At 56.5% G+C, this 23088-nt stretch overlaps 1 protein-coding gene and 1 long non-coding RNA gene across 2 annotated transcripts; one reads left to right on the top strand and one right to left on the bottom strand.

Annotated features, from left to right (window-relative positions):
* Positions 1–1036: 1036 nt before the first annotated feature.
* LOC144253517 (uncharacterized) lies at positions 1037–15272 on the bottom strand. The gene is made up of 3 exons (XR_013343299.1): positions 15163–15272; positions 1668–1813; positions 1037–1164 (listed from the first exon to the last, which is right to left on the bottom strand). It is a non-coding gene; the product is annotated as an uncharacterized LOC144253517 (long non-coding RNA).
* Positions 15273–19479: 4207 nt separating this feature from the next.
* On the top strand, positions 19480–22640 carry Fzd10 (frizzled class receptor 10). The gene has a single exon (XM_026408047.2). The coding sequence runs from the start codon at positions 19863–19865 to the stop codon at positions 21606–21608; it is 1746 nt and encodes a 581-aa protein (XP_026263832.1). The 5' UTR covers positions 19480–19862; the 3' UTR covers positions 21609–22640.
* Positions 22641–23088: the final 448 nt, after the last annotated feature.

The raw sequence follows: 23088 nt of genomic DNA, 5'->3' as shown, positions 1-23088 counted from the left end.
CTCTTGGAACCCCTTCTGATTGCTCTCTGTCCTGCTGGGACTGGGAACATTGGCTCTTGTGTTTGTTTTCCTAGAGTTTGCAAACCCGGGTCTTGGCCTTAAACCAGGGAAATAATCAGCTTTTTCCATCCGCCCACTGCCATCCCCACTGGCTGCTGGAAAGGCCCTGAAACACAGTGGGTAGGGCCTCTGAAGGGTAGGGGATGGGGGTCCCAGGCAAGGCTCACAGCTAGTGAGGCTGGCCCCTCACCCCTTGGCACCCACCTCCACAGTCGGTTCCGACTGTCACTCAGGCCAAATCCCTCCTTCTTGTGATGGGTGACTAACACTCACCAGCCACCCTGGGGCCTTATTCAGATGCCCAGAATTGGCTCCAAAGGTGCAGAGCCCTGAGGGACTCAGAGCCAGGGCCCAGCCCCCAAGCCATCTTTCCCAGAGCTCAAAGGCACCACCCCCATCTTCAGGTCAGATCCCGCAGAACTGAGGGCCACAGGCACACCAGGGGACATGGTCCTTCAGTGCAAAGCAGAAAGTGACTCATGTCAGATTCTGCTGAGGGGACATAGCCCTGGCACAGCTCATGACAGCACTCCTGGCTAATTCATTTGGCAAGAGCATGAAAGTCCAAAGAGGACTGAGTCCAAGTTTCCTCCTCTTTTAAAAATAAAATAAAACAGAAAGAAAACACATGGTGGCATGAGGAGGACCAAAGCTCTGACCACACCCGGGCCCTGCGTTCACTGGAAGGGGGCACCACAGGGCGGCTGTGCCTGGTCTGCCCACCCCTGCCTCCTGGCCTCCCTGCCTCTCACCAAGAGCATGGGGTCTGGCACACTGCAGGGTTCAGCCCCTGCACTAGGAAAGGAAGCACGGCAACTTAATGTAAGAAGATGACCATCTTACGATGTCCATGGGCTCCCTGTGGGCAAGGAGTTGGACAGGGCATGGCCAGGTTGGATTGTCACCAGAGTGACTCAGTGGCTGGCAGCTGGATCCCATGGAGGTTCTGACTCACGTGTCTGGTGGTTGCTGTTGACTTTCTGTGGGCTAGGCCTTAGCTGGCTGTGGACCATAACACCTTCCTGTGGCCTCTCCCCGTGGCCTCTCCACGTGAGCTGGCTTGGGCTTCCTCACAGCATGGCGAGAAGATTCCAGGACGAGCACCTGACCAGGAGGAAGCTGCTTCACTGTTTTTGCCTTATCCTCAGACGCCTGGCAATATCACTTCCTTCAGGCACCAGCCCCCTCGAATTCAAGGACCACAAGCCCCTCCTCTTAACAGGAGGGTCACACTTTGAAAAGCATGTGAGGGGAGTGGTGGTGTGGCAGCTATTTTGTGACATTCACTTGCCTCAGACGAGAGTGGATGAGACCCAGATAAGACCTGAAATCAAAGCACCTGTGGGGAGACCGGCTCCACCCCATGGAAGGTTTTCTACAGTCGCTTTCTGCATAATGGGCGTCAGTGAACGCAGACAGGTTGACCTCAGACTCAGGATCGGAACAAAGCTGCCTTTCTGAAGGACACGGCAGGCCAGTGTGGTGCCATGGGGAGAAGAGGAGCAGGAGCAGCTCAGCAGCATTGCAGCTCTGCCCACAGACGGTGTCATCGTGGAAACTAGACAAGGTCGGGGGGGTCTGTATTATTTTGTATGATCTGAAATTACCTCCAGATTTTCCTACGAGAAGAATATGGAGTCAGGCTTGTGGGATTTCGATCTCTGCTCTGCCACCGACCAGCTGAGGCCCACAATATCATCTCTCTATGCCTCCACCAAGTCCTTCCAGCCAGGAGGAAACACATGCATGGTCCCTGAAGATCAGAACGTGGACATTTTTGAGGTTCATTAATCTATGCATGATAGAAAGTTCCAGAACCCTCAGTTTCCTTGTTATTATGAGTCAGAAAAAAAGCAAAACGACATTCCCCAGTTCACCCTGCCTAGGAGTACTCAGCCCACCAGAAGCTCTGAGTTCCTTTTGGTTACCAAGATACAAGAGCAGGGTTGCCTCACTCCTGGTCCAGCTTCCGTGAGAAAAGCCCCAGCTCTCTGTTGCACCAACTGGCTGCCACTCAAGGCCTGGACCCTCTCCCATCTCTGTCCCAGAGTGGAGGCAGCTGTCACTTATCAGCATGTGTTTCCTTTTCTAAGTGTCTCCTGATGGTGAAGACAGGCTTGCGCCTCCTAGCGGGGCCGAATATGAGGAGGGGCCATGGAGGGCCCAGGGCGTTCCCTGCCATCTGCTTCCAGCTGGGCTGGGCAGATGTCATGGCCCAGGACCCATCTTATCCAAGTTTTCCATTGGAACAAGAAGCTGCTTTTGTCACCCCTGGGATGAGACATGGTTGAGTGTTGTGAGCTGAACTCTGTGCCTTGGTTGAAGTCCTAAAACAGGCCCACAGGGCATGACTTTGCAGAGAAGTCATTGCAGACATTGTTGGGAGGCGCTTGTGCCAATCACAAGAGAAGTGAGGGAGACACAGGGAGAGGCCAGTGCAGGCAGCGACAGGAGCGATGGGAGCGCCACCGCCAGCCAGATGAGGAAGAGGCAAAAGGAGCTCCTTCCAAGGCTTCAGAAGGAGCTGACCCTGCCCACACTTCCTGACTGTCCTCTGCATGCTGTGAGAGGGCACTTCTGTCTTAGGCCAGCTACTGGGTGGTGGTTTGTACAGCAGCCCAAGAAAACTAATGCATTTGGCAAGTAAAATTAGGGAGGTTTCTCTACCTGACCAAAAAGGATCCTTAGCTCTGAAGAGACACTGTGCATTTGCCTCAAAATGGACTTGGTGTGAACAGCACTGCTCGGCCCTCTTCCATTTCCATGAAGCCTTTGGGCCCTTCTGCTAAGTCAGATGCACAAAATCTCCTACTGGCAGAGATCTACAGGCAGCTAGGAGCAGCTCACCAGGAGCAAGGTGCCTGCTGCAAATCCCTGAGGGGCCACCCTTGGGTGTCAGCAAGTGAAGAGTCTATGAGCCAGGGAACAGCTGTGCCTGGAGAGAGCCTCCCAGTGTGGAACCTGTGACCTCCCAGGTAGGGCTGGCAGCCAAGTAGTGACAGTGACCTGACACAGGGCAGCAGTGTTCAAAATATGCAGTTATACCTTGAAGAAATGCAGTGTTCGCTCTTAGCCTGGCCTCCTGGCACACAGCAAGCCATTCCCAAGAGCTTACCGGCACACCCCGCTCTGAAAACCAGCTTTTCTTGGGCCAGGTGCCAGGTCCAGGACAATGCAGAACCCGGGGACAGAGGTGTTTTCTGTGGGTGACTCACATGCTCCACAGCCCCGGCCATTAGTCATCAGAGGTGTAGAGTAGGTAAGCCATTGGCAGGCCCGGGCACCAGGAGACGCACGGGGTCCGAGGCCCCTGGGCCCCAGCCTGGGCATCTATGGACTGGGGTGGTGCTGGGTGGGAGACAGGACCTGTGAGGGTCTTGGAGAAACAGGGCTTGCTGGACACTTGGTACCCAGCCGTCCACTCTGCTCTGACCTCTCCCAGAGTGGGCATGAAAGTGGAGAGTAGACAGAAGGGCAAGCTGCAGAGCTTACTGCAGGGCGGATGCACCCTGCCACCTGGATAGCTGTGTTTGAGGGGTTCCTCCTGCCCAGAGCTCCGCTTCAGAACCTAGTGTGGCTGATCAAGGAGGAAAAGAAGTTTAAACATGTTTCTGATTTACCCTGAGCAGTCACCCTCATCACTGTCATTTACCAAAGGCTCCCAGTGCTGGACACCATGCTGGGCACTCACACAGAGTGACTCACTGATCCGAACTACCACCTGCCTGTCAGGCAGGGCTCTCCAGAACGACCACCAGGGCGGACATGCAGGCGATGCAGTGTGTGTGGAGACGTATAGACATGCAGGTGGGCAGGTGGGGACGTGTACAGGCAGATGATCCTAGGTCGGTAGAGAGGGAAATAGAGATACAGGGAAATCACAGATATGTCGACAGATAGGTAGCTATCAGGACCAATAGATGATGGGTAGGTAGAAAGAGAGGTGCATCGAGAAATGATGAATAGATAGGCAGGTAGATATGGATGGACGATTGGTACTAGATATGTAGGTAAATTGTAGGTAGATGTGTAGACAGAAATGTGGATAGAAAGACAGCTATGCAGATACGTGGACAGATATGTGGATAGGCACATAGATTGATAGCTAACAGATCGTGTGTAGATGGGTAGGTAGATGATAGATGATGGATGGTTGACAGATGGACAGATGTTGGCCTGTTGGGGGACCTGGCGCCCCCCCCCCCGGGTGCATGCAGGCTTTGCAGGCTTTCAGTGTGGCAGCCTTTCTCCTCGGACACCTGGCTTTTCCCTGGACAGACTGTCCATCACCAGGGCCACCTCCTCCACTTGCCAACCTGATTGCATCTGGAATAGGCTGAATGGCAGCCGGAGGCCAGGGTATGCTCACCCTACAGCACCACAGCTGGCCAAGTGGGCGCACAGCTGTCCTTGTGCTCTGGTCATGAGGTGAGAGGGTGGAAAGGCTGTCCAGCTTGCCCAGGTTGTGAAGCCGGGAGCAGATCACGCAGCAGAGTTCATCCAGCCTTGGGGCTGGCTCCGAATGTCAGAGGGACGCGGGCTGCAATGGAGAAGGGTGACCCCATCCTGAGCCTCTGTGGCCGAGCAGGCCCCAGGGTCCAGCACCACTGACATCCCTGGCCCTCTTGAGTAGTACCTCCACGTGGGCAGCAGTACCAGCCCTGCACCTCTGGCGCTTCCCAGCCCTGTCCCAGCATTCAGACCACCCAGAAAGCCCTTCTGGGCCCATCCATCACGCCTGACCCAGCCCAGGGTAACCGATAGGTGCAGAAAGGGAAGTCTTCCACAAACAGCCTTGTAATTCTCATGAGAAGGAACAGCAAGAAAACAACTGTCCCTGCACTTCGACCCCACATCAGGGCCTCTGCATGAAAATGGAGGCAGAGCCTTCAGAGCAGAGCCCTCCATGTCCTCTGCAACCTTCTCCGGGTGCAGACGGGAATGAGAGAATGTCAGGTCCTCCCTCCAGGGAAACCTTAAAGCCTGCAAAGCATCAGCTACAGATGGAAAGGAAGGACTCTCTGCAGGCAGGGCGAGCACTCCCACAAAACTCCAGACACACCTAGAGGGAGGAGCTGCAGGTCAGAGGCCTGGCTGAGGCCTGTCACAGATGAGCCTGTGGTGGTGGGCGGGGGAGCTTCTGGCACACTGTACTGTGTACCTTTGGGTAAGTGTCTCCACCTCTCTGTTCCACCTCACAGCACCTCTGGAAACCTGTCCATCCAGATGGAACTGTGGTGGTATGGAACCCACCCTCTCCCACATCCTGAGCCCAACCCAAAACTGGACAAACAGCCGTCTGCATTCCGCACCCTAGCCTAGACTTGGAATGAGGATTTTTTGGGTGTGCAACAAGCCAGAACCGACAGTCAACCTCCTGCTCCATGACCAGGAGCCTCAGCAGCCCTGCATCACAGGAGAACAAAACCCAAACCAAAGCTAGACGGCTTTCCTAAGACGTCCCGTGATGGGGACAACAGAAAATGAAACTAAGAAGCCCCCCCCCCAAAAAAAAAGTCATTGGAAATTATTCAAATGTCCAATGACAGGGGCCCATTAGGGTCTATGATGCACACGGGGACGTTGAGGGCCACCACAAGCACCTCCTTACAGAGCTTTCCAGGCAGCAGAGTCCCACGACTCCCGAGGTGAAGAGCTAGCAGGCGGTTGCAAGCGCACCTGCTGTACCCACTTCAGTCTGCCTGCTCGTGTCTGGGGTCTCCTGCTTCCCTCTGATGAGATGAGCGCACATGTCCCCTGTGGTCAGAGGAAGGCGAGTGCCCGGAGCCTTGGAGCCTCGTCTGTGCCTGCTGACCCAGGAGACCCGGAGCAGGACCCCTGATAAGCGCTCACGTCATCAGACGCCCATGCAGAGGTCCACAGAGCAGGGGCCAGAGGTGACAGACCTGTAACAGTCTCCCTGGGCACCCTTGGTCCAGCTCCTGCTGGCATCCTCAGACCCTCAGTGTGACCAGGTGACCTGGTGACAGTGGCTGGTGCCCTGAAGCCTCTCACCAGTGAAGCCACTTCCACCTGCTGAGGACCAGGCAGCCCCAGGCGTCAGAGGTGGGGAAGCTGTCCACTCCTTCCTGGGCACACATGGGCCCCCAAGGGCCCTGAGAGCCCAGTTCATGGTCCCCGAGGAGACAGAGCCATTCAGGTCAGGGCATCTGTGAGGCCCAGTGAATGCTCACGTGCTCAGCCACTGCTCACACCACCCTTGCTCCTGCTGCCCGCAGCTGCCACAGAAGGCCAGACCCTGCCTGGCTCTCCAACGACTCCTCCTGCCCCTGGGAGCCCAGCACGTGACAGGCAGCCCTGGAGATGTCACACAGGCTGCTCCCACCCTGACCTGAGCAGAAGTTTAGCAGCTCAGCCTCTCCGTCCTCAGTCTTCTGGGCTGTCAGATGGGCAATGGTCGTGGGGCCCACCCCCTGGGGTGGTAGGGCTGGGGGAAGTGGTGCTCAAGAGGTGAGCAGCCCAGCCCGGGGCCCTTGGAGCCGAGCTATTTGCAAACCAACTGACCGGGGCTGTGCTCACTGTGCCCATGCCCCACGGGCCATTGGTTCTGTGACTACCCAGCACAGGCCTGGCTACAGAGATGCCAGCACCTCCAGAAGGACCAGGAAAGAAAGGCACTTGTCTGTGCCTTGGAACCACTGCCCTGCCCAGCCACCTGCGGCAGGTCCTGCTTCTGCCCTCTGGCCTTGGTCTCAGCCTGCGGTCCTTGGAGTTCTCTGGATGGAGGCAGGGAGATTGGCCAGCCTCCCTCTGTGGTGAGCGGGCTCTCCAGTCCCTTCTCTGCTCCACCTGTTTTGGGCCACGCTGGTCTCAGGCACAGGGACAGGGTTAGCTTCAGGACACCCCAGCCCCACAAGCTGTCCAGAAGGCTCTGGCGAAAGCAGGCCAGCAGCAGGCCAGGAGTGGAGGAAGAGGCCATCCTGGCTTCCCACTCTGCCCTCAAAAGCAGCAGTGCCCAGGGGAACTGCCAGGGCAGCCTAGGCTCCCGCTGGGGCTTCCTCCCCTCATAGTCAGACTCACCTGGACAGGCCCATCCCTCCCTGGAGGGAGCTGAGTGGCTCTGGGTCCACAGGACCCCATTTGGCCTCTGGCAATGCTGGGTCCACAGGACCCCATTTGGCCTCTGGCAATGCTGGGTCCCTGAGCCTGGTGGGGGAGCTACCAGGCCTCCTTCTTCCACTCCTCAGCTTCCTGGGGTAACACTCAGGCATGGCACATTCCCTGGGCCCATCAGAGCCAGGCAGGCCAGCTCCTCGCAGGCAGGGCTGCTTCCGATACCTCGTGGCACACACCCTCAGCCAGGGGGCCGGCTGCTTTCCTCTGGGGCAGGAGGCAGGGCAGAGGGGGAGAACCCGGCTCCGGCTGCGGGAGGCGTCTTCCCAGGCTTGACATGAGCCATTAAGCCTCCGACTCCTGCAGTGCACATATAATTATGCTGGCTTCACGCACAGGGAGACCAAGGCCTTCTCAAGGTGGTGATGGGGTCCCCGCCCCAGTGACCTTGCCCTGGCACAAGACCACCTGCAGGGTGGCCCCGAATGACCTGAGAAGTTCCTACAGCCAGACACTGGATCTGACATGGCCCTCTCTATACGCAGAGGCCACGCAGGAGGAAACAGGGAGGAGGACAGCAGCAAGACCAGGCAGAGCTGGGGGCAGAAGTCCAGCACCGGGCACCCCACTGGCCTGCAGCCAGGCCCCGGGCCAGATGTTGAGGTTTTTTAAGAACCCCATAGCTCTGGTTTTTATGTGGAACATGGGCTGGTTTAAAGTTCCTGTTCCTTTAAAACACTGCACAAAGCAAAGAAAATGTGGGAGGAGAAACAAACCTGAGCCCGGTATCTTAATTGGCACCATCCAGGAAAAATCCAAAGTGAGACTCAGGTGTGATTTGAAGTGTTCTTGCTTTTTTGGAACTGGAGGTTGAACCCAGGGTCACACAACTACTGAACTGCATCCCCAGCCCTTTTTGGTATTTTATTTAGAGACAGGGGCTCACTGAGGTGCTTAGGGCCTAAGTTGCTGAGGCTGGCTTTGAACTCGAAATCCTCCTGACCCAGACTCCTGAGCCGTTGAGATTACAGGCGTGTGTACCACACCTGGCCTTGCAGTAACTTTTTTAAAAAACAAAGAGAAATATGTAAAAGAATGGTGATAACTACTTTATCTAACCCTATAATCCTATAATCCAAAATAATAATAATTTTAATGTTTAAACAGGAAAAAAAAAAAGATTATTACGGAGCGCTGTCTCCAAAACCCAGGCACATCTCTGTAGTGCGGGCCAGTTTCAGATGCACAGGGGCCCTGGGGCTGTGGCCATCTTGGTGGGGTGGCCCCTCAGACCCCAGCCCTCTGCACCTGTGCTCAGGCCACCCAGTCCCCAGTCTCCTCCGCAGCAGGAGGACGGTCCCAGTGAGCATCCCTTTGTCTCCATGGCCTTTTGTCCTCCCCGGCCCTTCAAAGGTCACCACCCTCTCTCTCTTGCCTGAGTGGTGGAGGCAGGCAATGGGCTACCAGGAAGCCACCACTTGGTAACCACAGGCTGTGGACAGAGCTGTTTGCTGGGGTCAGTTGCTGCTAGGAGGATGTGACTGAAACCAGAGCTAGGAGGTTGCAAAGGAGCAGCCTGGTATCCACCTGCTGAGACCCTGTAAGGGCACAGAGGTCCCTGCTCCAGCTCCAAGGTGGGGGCTGGAACCCAAGCCAGTGGGCAGGGACTTGGGAGTCAGGCCTCAGGTCCTTCGGCAGGGCACTGTCCTTCGCTGTTTGGGCGGCTTGTGTGTGTATCCACTGGGCCCCGGGAGTGGTCCACCCTTGGCAGCATATTTCACAAGGCTTCTGAGTGGCTCACAGGCTGCAAGGCCTTGGTGAGGCATGGCACGTCCCACTTTGCACGCTTGACGTTCCACGTGGAAGGAGAAGCAGCGTGACTGCTGAGGACCCCCCTGTGTAGGCAGCGACCATGTCTTCTGCTCCCTCCTCCTGCTGCCTGAGGGGTCAGGTCTACATCGCCCCAGGATTTGCCCTTCCAGCAGTAGCAGCTCCTGGAGAGGAGGACTGCAGGACCTCAGGAGGCGCTCGGGATGCCATCCTGGACCTGACTCTGTGGCCAAGCTTGTGGCCCCCACCTGCGGTGAGCAGCACACTCTCCCATCAGGGGCCAGAGCCTGGGTGTTGTCTGTGCTCTGACCTGGGTCACAGGGCCCAGAAGACCCACAGAGCATCTTGCTCCCGGTCGCTGGTGGCCCTGGGCGGCCAGTTAGGTGAGCGCACCCATGGGAGGCCCTTTTGCACCCCTACATGACCAGAACCAGAGTGACAACCTGGCCGACCAAGGTGATGATAACCACCTGCACTTACCTGCTTCACTCCCAGGGGCACAGGTCTCCGGCCAGCTGCCCTCTGTGCCCCTGGGGATTGGTTTAGCTGCAGTTGTTGCTGGACTCAAGCCTCCCAGAAGCCAGAGGGGGCCTGATGTAAAGGTTTCCTGGACTCTGCCACTCAGGTTTCTGTCCTACGTATCTTAACTTGGGTGGGCCCCTGTGAGGAATGTCAGTCCAGACCCCAATCTGGGCAGTGGATTCAAAACTTGCATTAATACTGAAATACATGACTATTTACTGATGCAGGGGATCGTGATGGCAACAGTGTTTTCCATAAAATTCCTTTCCTCCTCCTAGTAACATAGCCCCTCATCCTTCCTAGACATTCCACAGGGTGCGGATTAGGTTCAGTGCAGGTCCCCCTCACACGCACACACACCCCAACCCCAAGTTGCCAAGTTGTGGGGAAGGCTTGGAGAAGACACATGGAGGAAGCAGGCAGACGCTCACGCGATGTCTGGATCCAGCCTTGCCTGATGCTTCACCCCTTATACTCCCAGACACAGTTTGAATTGGGTTTTGTCACTTACTAACAAGATCCCTAACTAATACGTCAATAATAAACAATAATAGAAGCAGAGACTAGAAGAGCGAGTATCGCTGGGAAGGCAGGGGAGAGGGAAGAGGAACGGGTAACCACATTACAATCAGATGGGAAGAATTGGTGCTGATGTTCTATTACACAGTAGTTGACTATAGTTGAAAATAATGTCAAATATGTTTCAAAACCGAATAGGGGTTCTGAGTGGTCTTATCACAGAAGTGGTGAGCATTCTATGTGATGGAAATGCTAACTGCACCAGTTTCATCACTGCATGATTGACACCTGAAGCATCAAGTTGGACCTTATACACACGCACAATTATCATGTGCCAGCTGAAAAACATGCAGAGTACCACCAAGTGCCACCAGTCATGGGGGCCCAGAGCAGACTGCGGCATGCTCTTGCTGGGAATGCTCTCTCAGTAATTCACCAAGGATACACACAGCTCCTGTCTCACTTACGGGGAACATGCTCAAGAAGACCCAACGGAGCCCACACGGCCATCCACATGGAGTGGGGGCTTTGTGCGGAGGGGAACAGTACCCTCTCAGCAGAACCTTCTGAGGGCTACACAGTGCAGTAGAACTGGGTGTCACAGTTTTGTGCCAATTAGAAGATGGCCATTTCAGGAGAGGGCCAGGTGCAGGGTTCAGGAGCAGCCACATCCTCACTCCTTGTAGTGGGCACTTTGTGCAGGTCACATCACCCCCACACACTGAACAGGGAACCTGACCACTCTGCTGTGCACTGCACATCTGTGCCTAGAACCCCGCCCACCTCACCCCAGCTCTTGACCCTCTGTCAATGAGGGTCCATCCACAGGCAGAAGCTGTGGGGGACACACAGTATGACCACTGAGCTCTCGGGGTGGCTAGGCAGGTCTCAAGTCCTGGCAGTCCACAGGGGCGACCTCCTGCTCCCCTAGAGGCCTAGCTCTGCTCCCAGGGCCTCCCAACTCGCTGGCACTCACAGTTTCAAGGATGGTCTCCTGTATGTAAGGCCAGCCAGCTGGAGAAGTTTGTCCCAGGGGCACCCACAGGCATGTTTCATCGAAGGCCTGGGGACCGTGGCCTGGTCGAGCTGACACCTAATGCGGATGGTCACACCACTCAGATTCCTGCCCAGCGGCTTTTCCCACTGAGGCTCCCCGCATCTCTGTTCCCATCTTCTGCTCCAGGCCATGGCCCAGACTTGCCCAGCAGGTCCTGGCTCAGCTTCTGCCCTCGTGAACTCAGCTGCCCCATTATACTTAGGAGGAGCCAGTGTTATGGGGTACATTATCACAGGTGTGGGCCTCCCTCACCCCAGAACTGCCCCACCTGCCCTGCCCGGTTGCCATCGTCCAGCAACTGGGTGCTGGATGCAGCAGGAGCAGCTTCAAGGGTCTGCTGGAGCTCTAGCCCTGTCCACCAAGCAGGGTTCCCTAACTCAACCACCTCAGCTTCCTTGTGTATGGCGTGGGGTGGTGAAGGCCCCCACAGCACAGGGTGGAGCAAGGATCTGGGCCAGCGCCTGCCCTGCCTGAGCCAGAGCCTGAGCGAGAGCCAGAGCCGAGCAGGAGGCAGCTCTGTGATCCGATCCGGGCACCCCTGGAGCTCCCACCTCCCGGCTTCCGGCCACCCACTGGCACCTGCCAGCCATGTGCCCTCATGACAGGACCCCCAGAACCTTCCAAGTGTCAAAGGAATCCTGGACACCACCCTGCATGCTGCCCACAGCTGAGGGCACAGAGGAAGCCCTCCCTGGGCTGAGCCTTGAGCTCAATGCCACCCTGTGTCCCTTCATGGAACGGAACAGGTCGGAGTGCACAGTACACCTCCCAGCCAGCCTTGGTGTTCGACCAGCGCAGAGAAAGTCCTTTACTGGACTTGAAGGAGTGGGAGTGGAGTGCCACTAGGTTTTTGGTGCTAGGAACAGAGGCTGGAGTTGGGTCCCCTCTCAGAAAGACCATGCTGTGACTGGAGAAGCAGAGGAACTAGAGACCTTAGTGCCACTCTGCAGCCTGAGCCCTCGGCATAGACAGTGGGGGCCCAGGTCACTTCGGGCCTACACCTGGACAGGGCCAGCAGAGGAAATGTGTTCTCTCATGCTTCCAAAGAAACCTAACACCAGGGTGCCCGCAGGGCAGCTCCCTCTGACACCCCAGGGGTCCCTGGGGTCCTCTTGCCCCTTGAGCCCCATCACCCCTGGCTCTCCACATGGACTCTCCTCAGATCTCCTTCCACCTTCTGTCACGGTAATTCTTGTCTTCAGATTCAGGGCTCACCCAGATAATATAAAGTGATGTCATCCCAAGGTCCTCAACATGCAGACACCTAACTTGGCTCTTTTTCCAAATAAGATCACCTCTAGGAGCCCTGAGGCTCAAATCTGGGGCAGCACTTGGAGTGCAGAGCTGGGAGCTCTGACGGTGGCAGCTCTCAGCCTCTGTGTCCCTGTGCAGGGAGAAGCTTCAGTGTTCAGCAAACCCTAAGCCTCCCCAAACCCAGCAGAGGTCTGTCCTGGCTGGAAGTCCAAAGTCGACCGCATGAAGCCACTGCAGGTCTGGGTGGAAGGATGCCAGAGCTGCCCGCTGGGGAGAAGGTGGTGGGCATGCCTTATCTCCAGGGAACCGGCAGGATGGAGCAAAGGAGTGAGTGGGAATTGGGCGCAGGGCCTCTCCAAGCCTCCTTCCACCTCTCGAGCACCAAGGTGTCCCTCACTGGCTCTCATGTGTGTCCCCCCACTGCCACCCATCCTCAACAGCTGCCAGAGTGGTCCTGGGAAGACCCAAGTCAGATTGTAGCCCACATCTTCAGAACGCTGCCTGGCTCCCCGAGTCATTCAGAGTAAGTGCGGCTGCCAGGCCTGTTGGGCTTCTCTCCCGCGCCACTCTTAACATCCTCCACCACCAGCCTCCGCACACCGTCCTTCCTCAAGCTGCCCACCTCCGGCATTCTGCACCTGAGGGCTGGGCTCTGGAGACACTGGCCTGGCAGCCCCCCTCCAGCGGCTCGAATACCTGCCCTCGCTGCTCTCTCCCCTACGCCACCTTCTAGTGGGTGCCCCCGCCAGCCCTGATGCGGCCCCTGCATCACAGATGCCCTCCTCCGCTCCCGTCGCAGAGCCTGCGGTGCCCTGCGCCACCTCTCGCCAGAGCATGAACTGCGGCCAGGGCCCCCTGTCCCTGCTCTGCCCGCAGGCACTCCCTAGGAGAGGGTGGTTGGGGACACGCTGGAGGAGCAGCAGATGTAAACACGCAATAAATGCAGAGTAATCCGAGGGCATCAAACGTGCCCCGAGTTGCCTTGGAGCAGTGGCGGCGGATGGCCAGCGATGCTGGGAGGATGAGGCGCGGGTGTGGGAGAGCAGGCCCACACTGTCCTCCTCTCCCCTCCGCAGGGAGCTGCGGTCACGCATGTGCTGCGCATGCGCGCCCAGAGCGCACAGAGAGGGAGGCTGAGCCTGACCCACAGAGCAGTGCTCCTTCCAGCCACGATAGTCCAGCCTGGGGCAAGGGCAGGAGCCCAGGCCTGCTCTAGGCCTGCTCTGTGACATGACTGCCCTTCCAACTTGGGCTTGCTGCTGGGAAAACTCAGAACGGAGCAGAGGGCCACCTAGATGGGGCTTCCCTCCAGTGAGGAACTTTGAAGCAGAGATGTGCCTGGGGCAGTTCCAGGCCTGAGCTGGAGGATAGGCCAAGGCCAGTGAAGGGCCCTGCAGGGGCTGCAGCTGACTCCTGTAGACCCTGCGGTGGGGCTGTGGATGGAAGGAAAAAACTGCTAGTGACACTGTGAAGAATGTAAGAAGAAAAAGCAACCAGTGTGCAGACCAGTCACTGCCAGGTAGTGAGCGACTGTGGTTCTAAGCACTGAGCATGAGTTATCTCACTTCTACCCCAAACTCAAAAAGGAGGTGCTATTATCCTTATCGTACAGCAGAAGAAACAGAAAGGTTAGGTGACTTATGTGAGGTCACGCAGCTGAGGCCCCGGGTAAACCAACACACCTTTCCCCACTATGCCTGATGCTGAAAGGTCCTTTCCAAACACGACAGTGACAGAAGCATCCCAGCCCAGGAGGATGGAGGGAGGGGAGGACATGACCACGGCTTGACCCTGCTGGCTACTGACTGGTCACCCAAACAGGACCCTTTCTGAAGTCCAGGCTGTCTGCAAATGTCCCCTGTGCCTCTGCAGGCGAGAGGCAGGCAGTGCGGAGAGAAGCTGGGAGCCCTGGCCCACCTTAGTTAGCCCTGGGCCTGGGGCTGCAGCCGGCACCTGGGGCCTGGGTTCCCGTCCCAATGGGACCTTCCCTCAGCCTGCTTCAAGGCCCTGTGGGTCAGGGTCCTCATATCATGGCAGAGCTCAGACAGCCTGGCCTGTGTCACTGCCCGGTCCCCCTGCCTTGCTGTTACTCTCCACACTGGGAGGGACGTCAGCTTCTGTCCCTGGGGCCTAACACTGCCGCCTCCCCACCCCCTGCCCACACAGCCCCCTCCCCCTTCCCAGTGGAGCAGCTACTCCAAGAGCTCCAGGGTGTGCCCCACTGTTCAAAGGTCTCCTGTGTGTCCCCTGAAGTGTCCTTGACTTGCCCGGTGAGATTGGGGCACAGCTGGTCTCATTTTCAGGTGAAATCACTGAGGCACACACAGCAGGAGTAGCCCAGCAGAGATCACGTGACTGTGGGAGAGACGCCACCTAACCAGCACCAGACCCAGGTCCCCCTCACTCTCCAGGGTGGGGCTGCCCGCTGTTGAGCCCGAAGGCCAGGCGCAGGAGATAGGTTCCTTCTGCCTGAGGCAGGGCCAGGCTGTGGAGGCCATCCCTGCACTGTCCCTACAGTGTCCCTGTCTAATGCTGGCCTCCTCTGTCACTGTGCAGGGGCCCAGGTCTGGTGGATCTGTTCCCTCCCCTGGTGACCCACATCTGAGGACAGGCAAAGAAAGGACCCCAGAGCCCAGGAGTAAAGCAGAAACAAACAGATGGGATGCTGGGCAGAGAACCCAACAGCTGAGGAGGGACAGAGCAGGACAATGGCGTCCAAGAGGGAAGCTCAAATGCAGATGATGGGCATCTACGTCTGTGGAACTGTGTCCTGTGTGCTTCCATAGCCCAGCTCTGCCCAGGTTGGGGGTCCATTTATGTGTTTGTGTTTCAGAGCCAGCACCCACCTGGTCTTCCTGTGTTAAACAGATAACCTCCTTGTGGTTGAAGGCACTCAGTCCGGAGCGCTTTGTCCCTTTCTTTTTCTTTTCTTTTTTTCTTTTCTCAGTCGTGTTCGCTCTTGTGGCAATGGCTGCTGAGACAGAAAAGAAGCGCTGTGTCTTTAAACGAGGAGGAGCTGAACAGCGCAGCTCAGGCAGTAAAAAGGCTAATGCACTGTGGAAGAGAAGGAGTTTAATCTAATTTAGTTGGAGGGTGTCTGTCTGCGGTGTTGTTTTTTGGAGTGTGGGAATAGAGGAGAGAAGCTGCCCCCTTGAATGGTCCCTTCTGCGCCAGAAGCAGTAGGGAGCCCGTGGACGCCTGCGATCCAAGGCCGGGCCTTGAAAGAGGATTAAACAAATGCTCTGATTTGCAATTCACACTGATGCACCCCGTGGAACCTTTGGTAATATTTCAATCCACATTTCAAGGGAAGTGGCCTTAAAATAGCAGCCTAAATTGTTCTGCAGCAGCCTGGGCGGCTCTGCTCATCCATTTTACCATGCGATACGGGGGCTTGTTTGTTTCTTACTCTCCTCCCCCAAAACATCTTACCAGGAGCGTTTTTTTTTTTAGGTGTGATTAAAACTTGTGCCTGTTGAATCCAATGTGGCCTGCATGGCCTTTCTGGTGGATTTCCGCCAAGTCCCACTTCCATGCAGCACAACCCCAAGGAGGTGGGGGAGGGAGCAGCATTTGAATTTTCCACCCATGTTTCCTGATAAGTTTCTGAAAAACTTAACATGCGGTCAGGGAAGATGCCCGCTCCCCTCAGGGCCCTGCGTGCCAGGCAATCCTTTAGCCCACACATCACTGCCCTTCTCTTTTAAGGCACAGGGGCAAAGATACCTGCCAAAAGACAACACAACGTTGAGGGCCCGAGACAAACCAATGGCCACGTCAAAATGTGCCTAGAGGGCCACGTCAAAATGTGCCTAGAGGCCTTTTAAGCAGGGGCTGCTGGGAAAAGCACCTTCTCCATTTTATTTCTTTTTATAACCTCTGCTCAAAACCCGAGAGTTCACTCCTGCAATTAGCTTGTACCATGCTAAGCTCATGGTTTAATTCCTCTTTATTGCTGAATGTCCCAGTACTTTTTATCTTAAAGAGATTATTGGGGTTTTCTCTAATCCCATTTTAGAAAACCTCAGGCAGGGCTTATAATTTCCATTGACTATTACAGAGTGAGAAAAGATACAACTTTGATTGTTGGGAATATCCATGTCCAAGTACTTTATACTTTTGACTTTGCTAGTTTAAACGGAATGAATCTAGGCCTCTCTTCCACTTCCAAAAACATGTCGCTCTTGTTCAAGATACTGCCTGAAATATTCTCTTTCAAAAGTCTCACACTTTCCCTGGTGAACATTTGCAAAAACTTAAAAGTAGATAATGCTTGTGAGTAGCTTTCTTATATATATATATATATATATATATATATATATATATATATATATATATATTTTTTTTTTTTTAAAGAGGATTGGAGCAAAAGATATTCCTTGTCCCTGCACATTATTTGAAATCGTGTTTAATTATAAAGTTTCATTAAAAACCTTTGCTCAAAATTTTAGAGGCCTAATAAGATTTCCATTAATTTAAACATATCACTATTCCCACGACAGCCCCCAATGCTTTCTTTCCCCTCTTTCATCCATGGTTAAATATGTAAATAAAATGTCTAAAGTCATTCTTCAAAGAAGACAAAAGAAAAAAGAGCTGAGGGGAAAGACAGCCATAAAATTCCTCCCAATTCTCCATAACAGTTGCCAGAGGGGGGCCGGTAGCAGCCAGGGCTGAGCAGCAGGGGACCCGGCTGCTCCGCAGAGTCACACATCTCAAATCCCACACACAGGAAAAAAAAAATAAAATAAAATATCTTTTCAGCTGGAGCCATCAAAAGGCCCTTTTCATTTATTAGTTACAGAGTTATCTCCCAGTTGCTGATTTCTCAGAGTCCCCATTTTTCGATAATAATGTCTATTTTGTTGGTTTCCATCTCTGCTGGGCAGAACCAAGAGCTTCTATAGACATTTTTATAAAACAGAAGAGAAGAAAGCAATCCGAGTGGCTAAAATAATGGGTCTGAACATGGTGGGATAAAAATAGCACATAAAGGATCAATTAGGAGGCACTCGCACAAATGGCTGCACCAGGCTCACAGGACTTGGCTCTTCTCCTCCAACCGGGGCAGGAAGAACCTTTGCAAGGAAAATCCTAGAAAAGCCAAGTGTTGCCTAAAGAATCTTTTCTAACTTAAAAGTGCTAAAACTAGCTCACTACTAAATAAAGAAGCAAACTATCGTCATAAAATGGCAGTCTTTGGAACACATGCGCTCTTTCGGGGGAGCCCACACAGTGGGAAAAGATAGTTGCCAGGCACTGGCTTCTACCTTCTCGGCCACTGCCCCCTCACCCCAGTACCCCCAGCACCTCCTTGAGATCAGGGCATGGGGTCAAGGACTCGGCGATGGGGCATGAACACCTGCCTGTCATTCTGGGACCCTTGGCAAGCCACAGCCCCGCACGTCAGACGAATGAATGAGAGCGCCCAAGTTTCCTGCATACGCACAAGTGCACGCCTTGTTTTAATTAGGAGCCAATCCTCTCGGAGGAAGTGTCCGGGTCCTGCCACTGCTGACAGGCTGGGCTGGCAGGAGGGGTGCCTGGCGGCCCCTGCGCCCTCCCGGGCGCTTCCTGGAGACAGCTGGCGGAATCGCAACGACCCCCGCGGGGTCCGCCCACCCAGCTCCTCCCACGCTGCGGAGAGCTGCAGGATCAGCCGCGGGCACGGGTTCCCAGCCGCGATTGCGCACACCCCAGACTGCCCGAGTGAGCCTGGGGTGCGCGGGAGGGACAGAAGGCGGAATGCGCCTCCGCCGCGTCCTCCAGCTGCCCCTCTCCCGGTGGCGCTGGACTGAATCCTGGTTGGGGAGGGGTTTCGGAAGCACTTCAAAGACTGGACCTCGAGGGTTAGGGGAGAGAGCCGGCCACCCCCCGGGAGATGTCTATCCAGGGGTTAGTGCAGAAAGAGAAGCATCTCGCGTACTCTTGGGCACCGTGGGGCTTGGGGTGGGTGCCCATCTCTCACGTCCTATGCGGGGGAACAGGGCCCTTGGGTCCGGAACGGCCTTAGCACAAACTGGCCCAAACCAGAGGGCAGGAAGGCAGAAGCGGGAGGAGGGGACCACGCTTCTCCTCTCTCTGGAGAGCCAGCCCTGCGCCTCCGCCTTTGGCTCTGAACGCCGGGTCCCGGCCGGAACCCGCCCGGCACAGCTCACCGGCCAGTCGCTTGACGTCTCTTGAGGCCGCCGAACCACTCACCAAATAATATAAATACCGAGGAACGAATGACTTCCTATAATAAATAAACTCAGCGAGCCCTGCTCGGATCGAGGCCCCCAACTCTGCAGCCCAGGCGGGCGGGTCACTGTGAGTCAAGTCCCACTGCCCTGGCTGGGGGGTGAAAGGCCTGGGAGCCTCCCCTCCCGCCTTCTTTGAGGAGACCTCGGATGAGCGGCCCTAAAATCTGGATTCCCAGGTCCCCTCCCCCGCCCCTTCCCTCACCTCTTAGAAATTTCAAAGCAAACCCCTCCCCGGAGCCGAAGTCCCGCGCCCCAGGCTGGCAACCCCCGGCCTCCTGAAGATGCGGGCAGGTTTACAAGCCAAGGGGCCGTTTTATAGCCAAAGCCATAAAACGCAAATCCCACCTCTCTTTGAAAGCTCCCTCGGCCTGGGACCCACCATAAAAGTAGGGGAAGATGCACCCCTGGCCCCCTGCCGCGGACCACCCCCACCCCGGCTCCCGCCAGTCCCCGAACTTCCCGTAACCTCGACAGTCCTTGGGGTGCGGGGGACAATCCGGAGGACCCATCCCCCCGCCCCGGGGAAAGGGGACACTGGCAGAGAACGCCGCGGGAGGCAAAGTTGGAAGCCAGGCGGAGAGAGGGCGGAGAGCGGGCGGGACCTCCGGGCAGGGCGGCGGCGCGCAGGGCCCCGCGCGCCTGGCGGGGTGCGCCGGGCGGGCGCAGCGGCTGGGGGCTCGGCCCCCGCGGGGCCGGGGCGGGCGGCGGGGCGGCGCGCGGAGGCTGCCCGGGGCGCTCGGCTTTCTCATGCAAAGCAGTGGAGGGGCGGGGCGGCGGCCTGGGGGCGGGGCCTGTCACCGCTCGGCTTTTTTCCCCTTTGCCTTTTTGCCAGTCTTCTCATCCCGGGACACAAACCTCACAACAGCTGCTAGCTGGGCCCGGCGAGGCCGGCGCAGGGAGGGAGGAGCCGCTGGGCCGCAGGGCGCCGCGAGCTGGCCGGGCCTCTGTGCGCCCGCGCCGCCCGCCCTCTCCCGACGCGCGGGCCCGGCGCGCCAAGAAGAGGCCAAAGTTTGCCGCGGCAGTGAGTTGAAGCCCGCGCGGGGCGGCGGCGCTGAGAGCTCCAGCGGCTTCGCTCGCTTCCCGGTATTGTTTGCAAACTTTGCTCCCCTCCCCCGCCGACCCGGCTCGGCGGAGGCCAGGAGCTGAGAGCAGGGCCGGGGGCGCTGTGCGCAGCGCTCGGGCAGGCTGGGCGGGCATGGGCGGGAGCCCGAGCAGGGGCGCGGAGCCCAGGCCAGCAGCCCGTGCCCCGGAGCGGCGGCTCTGAGGGGCGCGGACCTCCCTGCGAGGGCACCTCGGACGTCACCATGCAGCGCCCGGGTCCCTGCCTGTGGCTGGTGCTGCAGGTGATGGGTTCGTGCGCCGCCATCAGCTCCATGGACATGGAGCGACCTGGTGACGGCAAGTGCCAGCCTATAGAGATCCCGATGTGCAAGGACATTGGCTACAACATGACCCGCATGCCCAACCTGATGGGCCATGAAAACCAGCGCGAGGCCGCCATCCAGCTGCACGAGTTTGCGCCGCTGGTGGAGTACGGCTGCCATGGCCACCTCCGCTTCTTCCTGTGCTCGCTGTACGCTCCGATGTGCACCGAGCAGGTCTCCACGCCCATTCCTGCCTGCCGGGTCATGTGCGAGCAGGCCCGGCTCAAGTGCTCGCCCATCATGGAGCAGTTCAACTTCAAGTGGCCCGACTCCCTGGACTGCAGTAAGCTCCCCAACAAGAATGACCCCAACTACCTGTGCATGGAGGCGCCCAACAACGGCTCAGAGGAGCCCAGCCGGGGCTCAGGCATGTTCCCGCCGCTCTTCAGGCCACAGCGGCCCCACAGCGCGCAGGAGCACCACCTGAAAGACGGGAGCTCTGGGCGCGCCGGCTGCGACAACCCCGGCAAGTTCCATCACGTGGAGAAGAGCGCGTCGTGCGCTCCGCTCTGCACGCCGGGCGTGGACGTGTACTGGAGCCGCGCCGACAAGCGCTTCGCGGTGGTCTGGCTGGCCGTCTGGTCCGTGCTGTGCTTCTTCTCCAGTGCCTTCACCGTGCTCACCTTCCTCATCGACCCGGCTCGCTTCCGGTACCCCGAGCGCCCCATCATCTTCCTCTCCATGTGCTACTGCGTCTACTCCGTGGGCTACATCATCCGCCTCTTTGCAGGCGCGGAGAGCATCGCCTGCGACCGGGACAGCGGTCAGCTCTACGTGATTCAGGAGGGACTGGAGAGCACCGGCTGCACCCTTGTCTTCCTGGTGCTGTACTACTTCGGCATGGCCAGCTCGCTGTGGTGGGTGGTCCTGACGCTCACCTGGTTCCTGGCAGCTGGCAAGAAGTGGGGACACGAGGCCATTGAGGCCCACAGCAGCTACTTCCACCTGGCGGCCTGGGCCATCCCGGCGGTGAAGACCATCCTGATCCTGGTGATGCGTAGGGTGGCCGGGGATGAGCTCACGGGAGTGTGCTACGTGGGCAGCATGGACGTCAACGCCCTCACGGGCTTCGTGCTGGTCCCCCTGGCTTGCTACCTCATCATCGGCACTTCCTTCATCCTCTCGGGCTTCGTGGCTTTGTTCCACATCCGGAGGGTGATGAAGACCGGCGGGGAGAACACAGACAAGCTGGAGAAGCTCATGGTGCGCATCGGGGTCTTCTCCGTGCTCTACACCGTGCCGGCCACCTGTGTGATCGCCTGTTACTTATACGAGCGCCTCAACATGGACTACTGGAAGATGCTGGCCTCACAGCACAAGTGCAGGGTCAACAACCAGACCAAGGCGCTGGACTGCCTGATGGCCGCCTCCATCCCCGCTGTGGAGATCTTCATGGTGAAGGTCTCCATGCTGCTGGTGGTGGGCATTACCAGTGGCGTGTGGATCTGGACTTCCAAGACCCTGCAGTCTTGGCAGCAGGTCTGCAGCCGCAGGTTAAAGAGGAAAAGCCGCCGGAAACCCGCCAGCGTCATCGCCAGCGGTGGGATTTACAAAAAAGCGCAGCATCCCCAGAAACCTCATCTTGGGAAATACGAGATCCCGCCCCAGCCTCCTGCCTGTGTGTGAAGGGCCAGGAGGGAAGGACCTGGTGGGCAGGCGGGCAGGGCCCAAACAGAGTGCAGTTCCTGGCTTTGGCTGGTTGGTTTTTTAAATAAAAGGGTTTTTTTAAAAAATGCAAATAAATGGAAAGTTTTTACCCCGAAATTCAGAATACCATGATACGCTGAAAGTAAGAATGTACTTCAAGGGTTTTGTTTTGTGCTGTTCCTCAGTGAAGGGCCGCTCCGCAGTTCAGTAGTCTCCGGTGTAACTAATTGGTGGTAAAGTCATTGATTCAGCCCTCAGAGAACTTTTGTTCAGACCCTTCCACAAATGCACATCTGTGTGCTGGAGTTGGCTTTGCGACCCACTTATAAATGAGAGGCCAGACCACTATTTTCGCAGATTAAAGAGCCCCCCTTGGGGTGGCAAAAGAAGCCATCCAGGGGGCCTACCCCAAGCAAGGTCGGAGGTCGCTGTGTGGGACACAAGACCTGTGCAGAGAGGAAGGACCCTGACCAGTCTTTATCCTTGGGTGGCTTTGGAGTCCCTTAAAATAGACTCCAGTCTCCAGCTTCATGGAAGGTCTTTTTCCAAGACCAAAACCTCCCGAAACCTAATCTAACCGTGTGGAACCAAAGATGTGCAATAAGTTTGTTTCTCTCTCCATGAAAATAAAAAGAAAAACAAGTATTTTGCTCTGTTCATAAAGACAACAAAAGAAATCTCCTAACAAAAGAACTGAGGGGCCGGCCCTGGAAACGCTTGAGCATTACATTCTGTGGCTTTTTAATGGAAACCAAGCCAATGTTATACACATTTGGGCTAATTTGTGGAAAGGAGGGGGGAGGAGGAGTAGGATCTTTCAAAAGTACCCAAAGGGCTTATTGACTCTTTCTATTGTTAAACAAATGATTCCCATGAATAGATCAAGCTGCACTGGGCAGCAAAGACAAACTTTGTCTAGTGCTTTCTCTTTACCCAGTTAGGGAAGGGGGGTTCCTGCCGGTGTATATCTGTAATATATGAGATTTTTCATGCTCCACTATTTTATTAAAAAATAAAAGACGTTCTTTAGTTTGCTGCTAGTAATCCCTGTGCCTGGTGAGCTTTGCCTTCTCTGTGGGGAGAGAACAGAAGACTCTCTCCCTCTGCTTCTTAGCCAAATTCTGGGTGTGCACTGAGAGCTGGAGAGTTCCGGATATCTCCGGGTTTGACAGAATCGCTCAGGCCTGAGTTGCAGAAGCTTTTCATGCAGGCAGGTTGGTTGCTGTGGAGCCTGGTAGCTGGACCTGGGGGCTTCATTGTGACACAGGTCCTCAAGGACAGCCTTGGCGGCCAAGCTCTGATGTGCCCATGAGCCTAGACTGGCCTCCCAGGGGGTCTTTGCCACCAATTCAGAGGACGAAGTCAATGCTGTTCAACTGATCTGCTGTGTACCTCAGTCTGAAGCGGGCCACCTCACAGCAGCAGCTCTGGGCTGTGGGGACAGGGTGGCCTGCCAGAG

Source organism: Urocitellus parryii, chromosome 3, assembly GCF_045843805.1.
Source record: "Urocitellus parryii isolate mUroPar1 chromosome 3, mUroPar1.hap1, whole genome shotgun sequence".
NCBI classification, from domain to species: domain Eukaryota; kingdom Metazoa; phylum Chordata; class Mammalia; order Rodentia; family Sciuridae; genus Urocitellus; species Urocitellus parryii.
This window is presented reverse-complemented; position numbering and strand designations above follow the sequence as displayed.

Bases quoted from the DNA above. Each gene is read 5' to 3' on its own strand.
- Fzd10 (XM_026408047.2), top strand. From the start codon at position 19,863: ATGCAGCGCCCGGGTCCCTGCCTGTGGCTGGTGCTGCAGGTGATGGGT.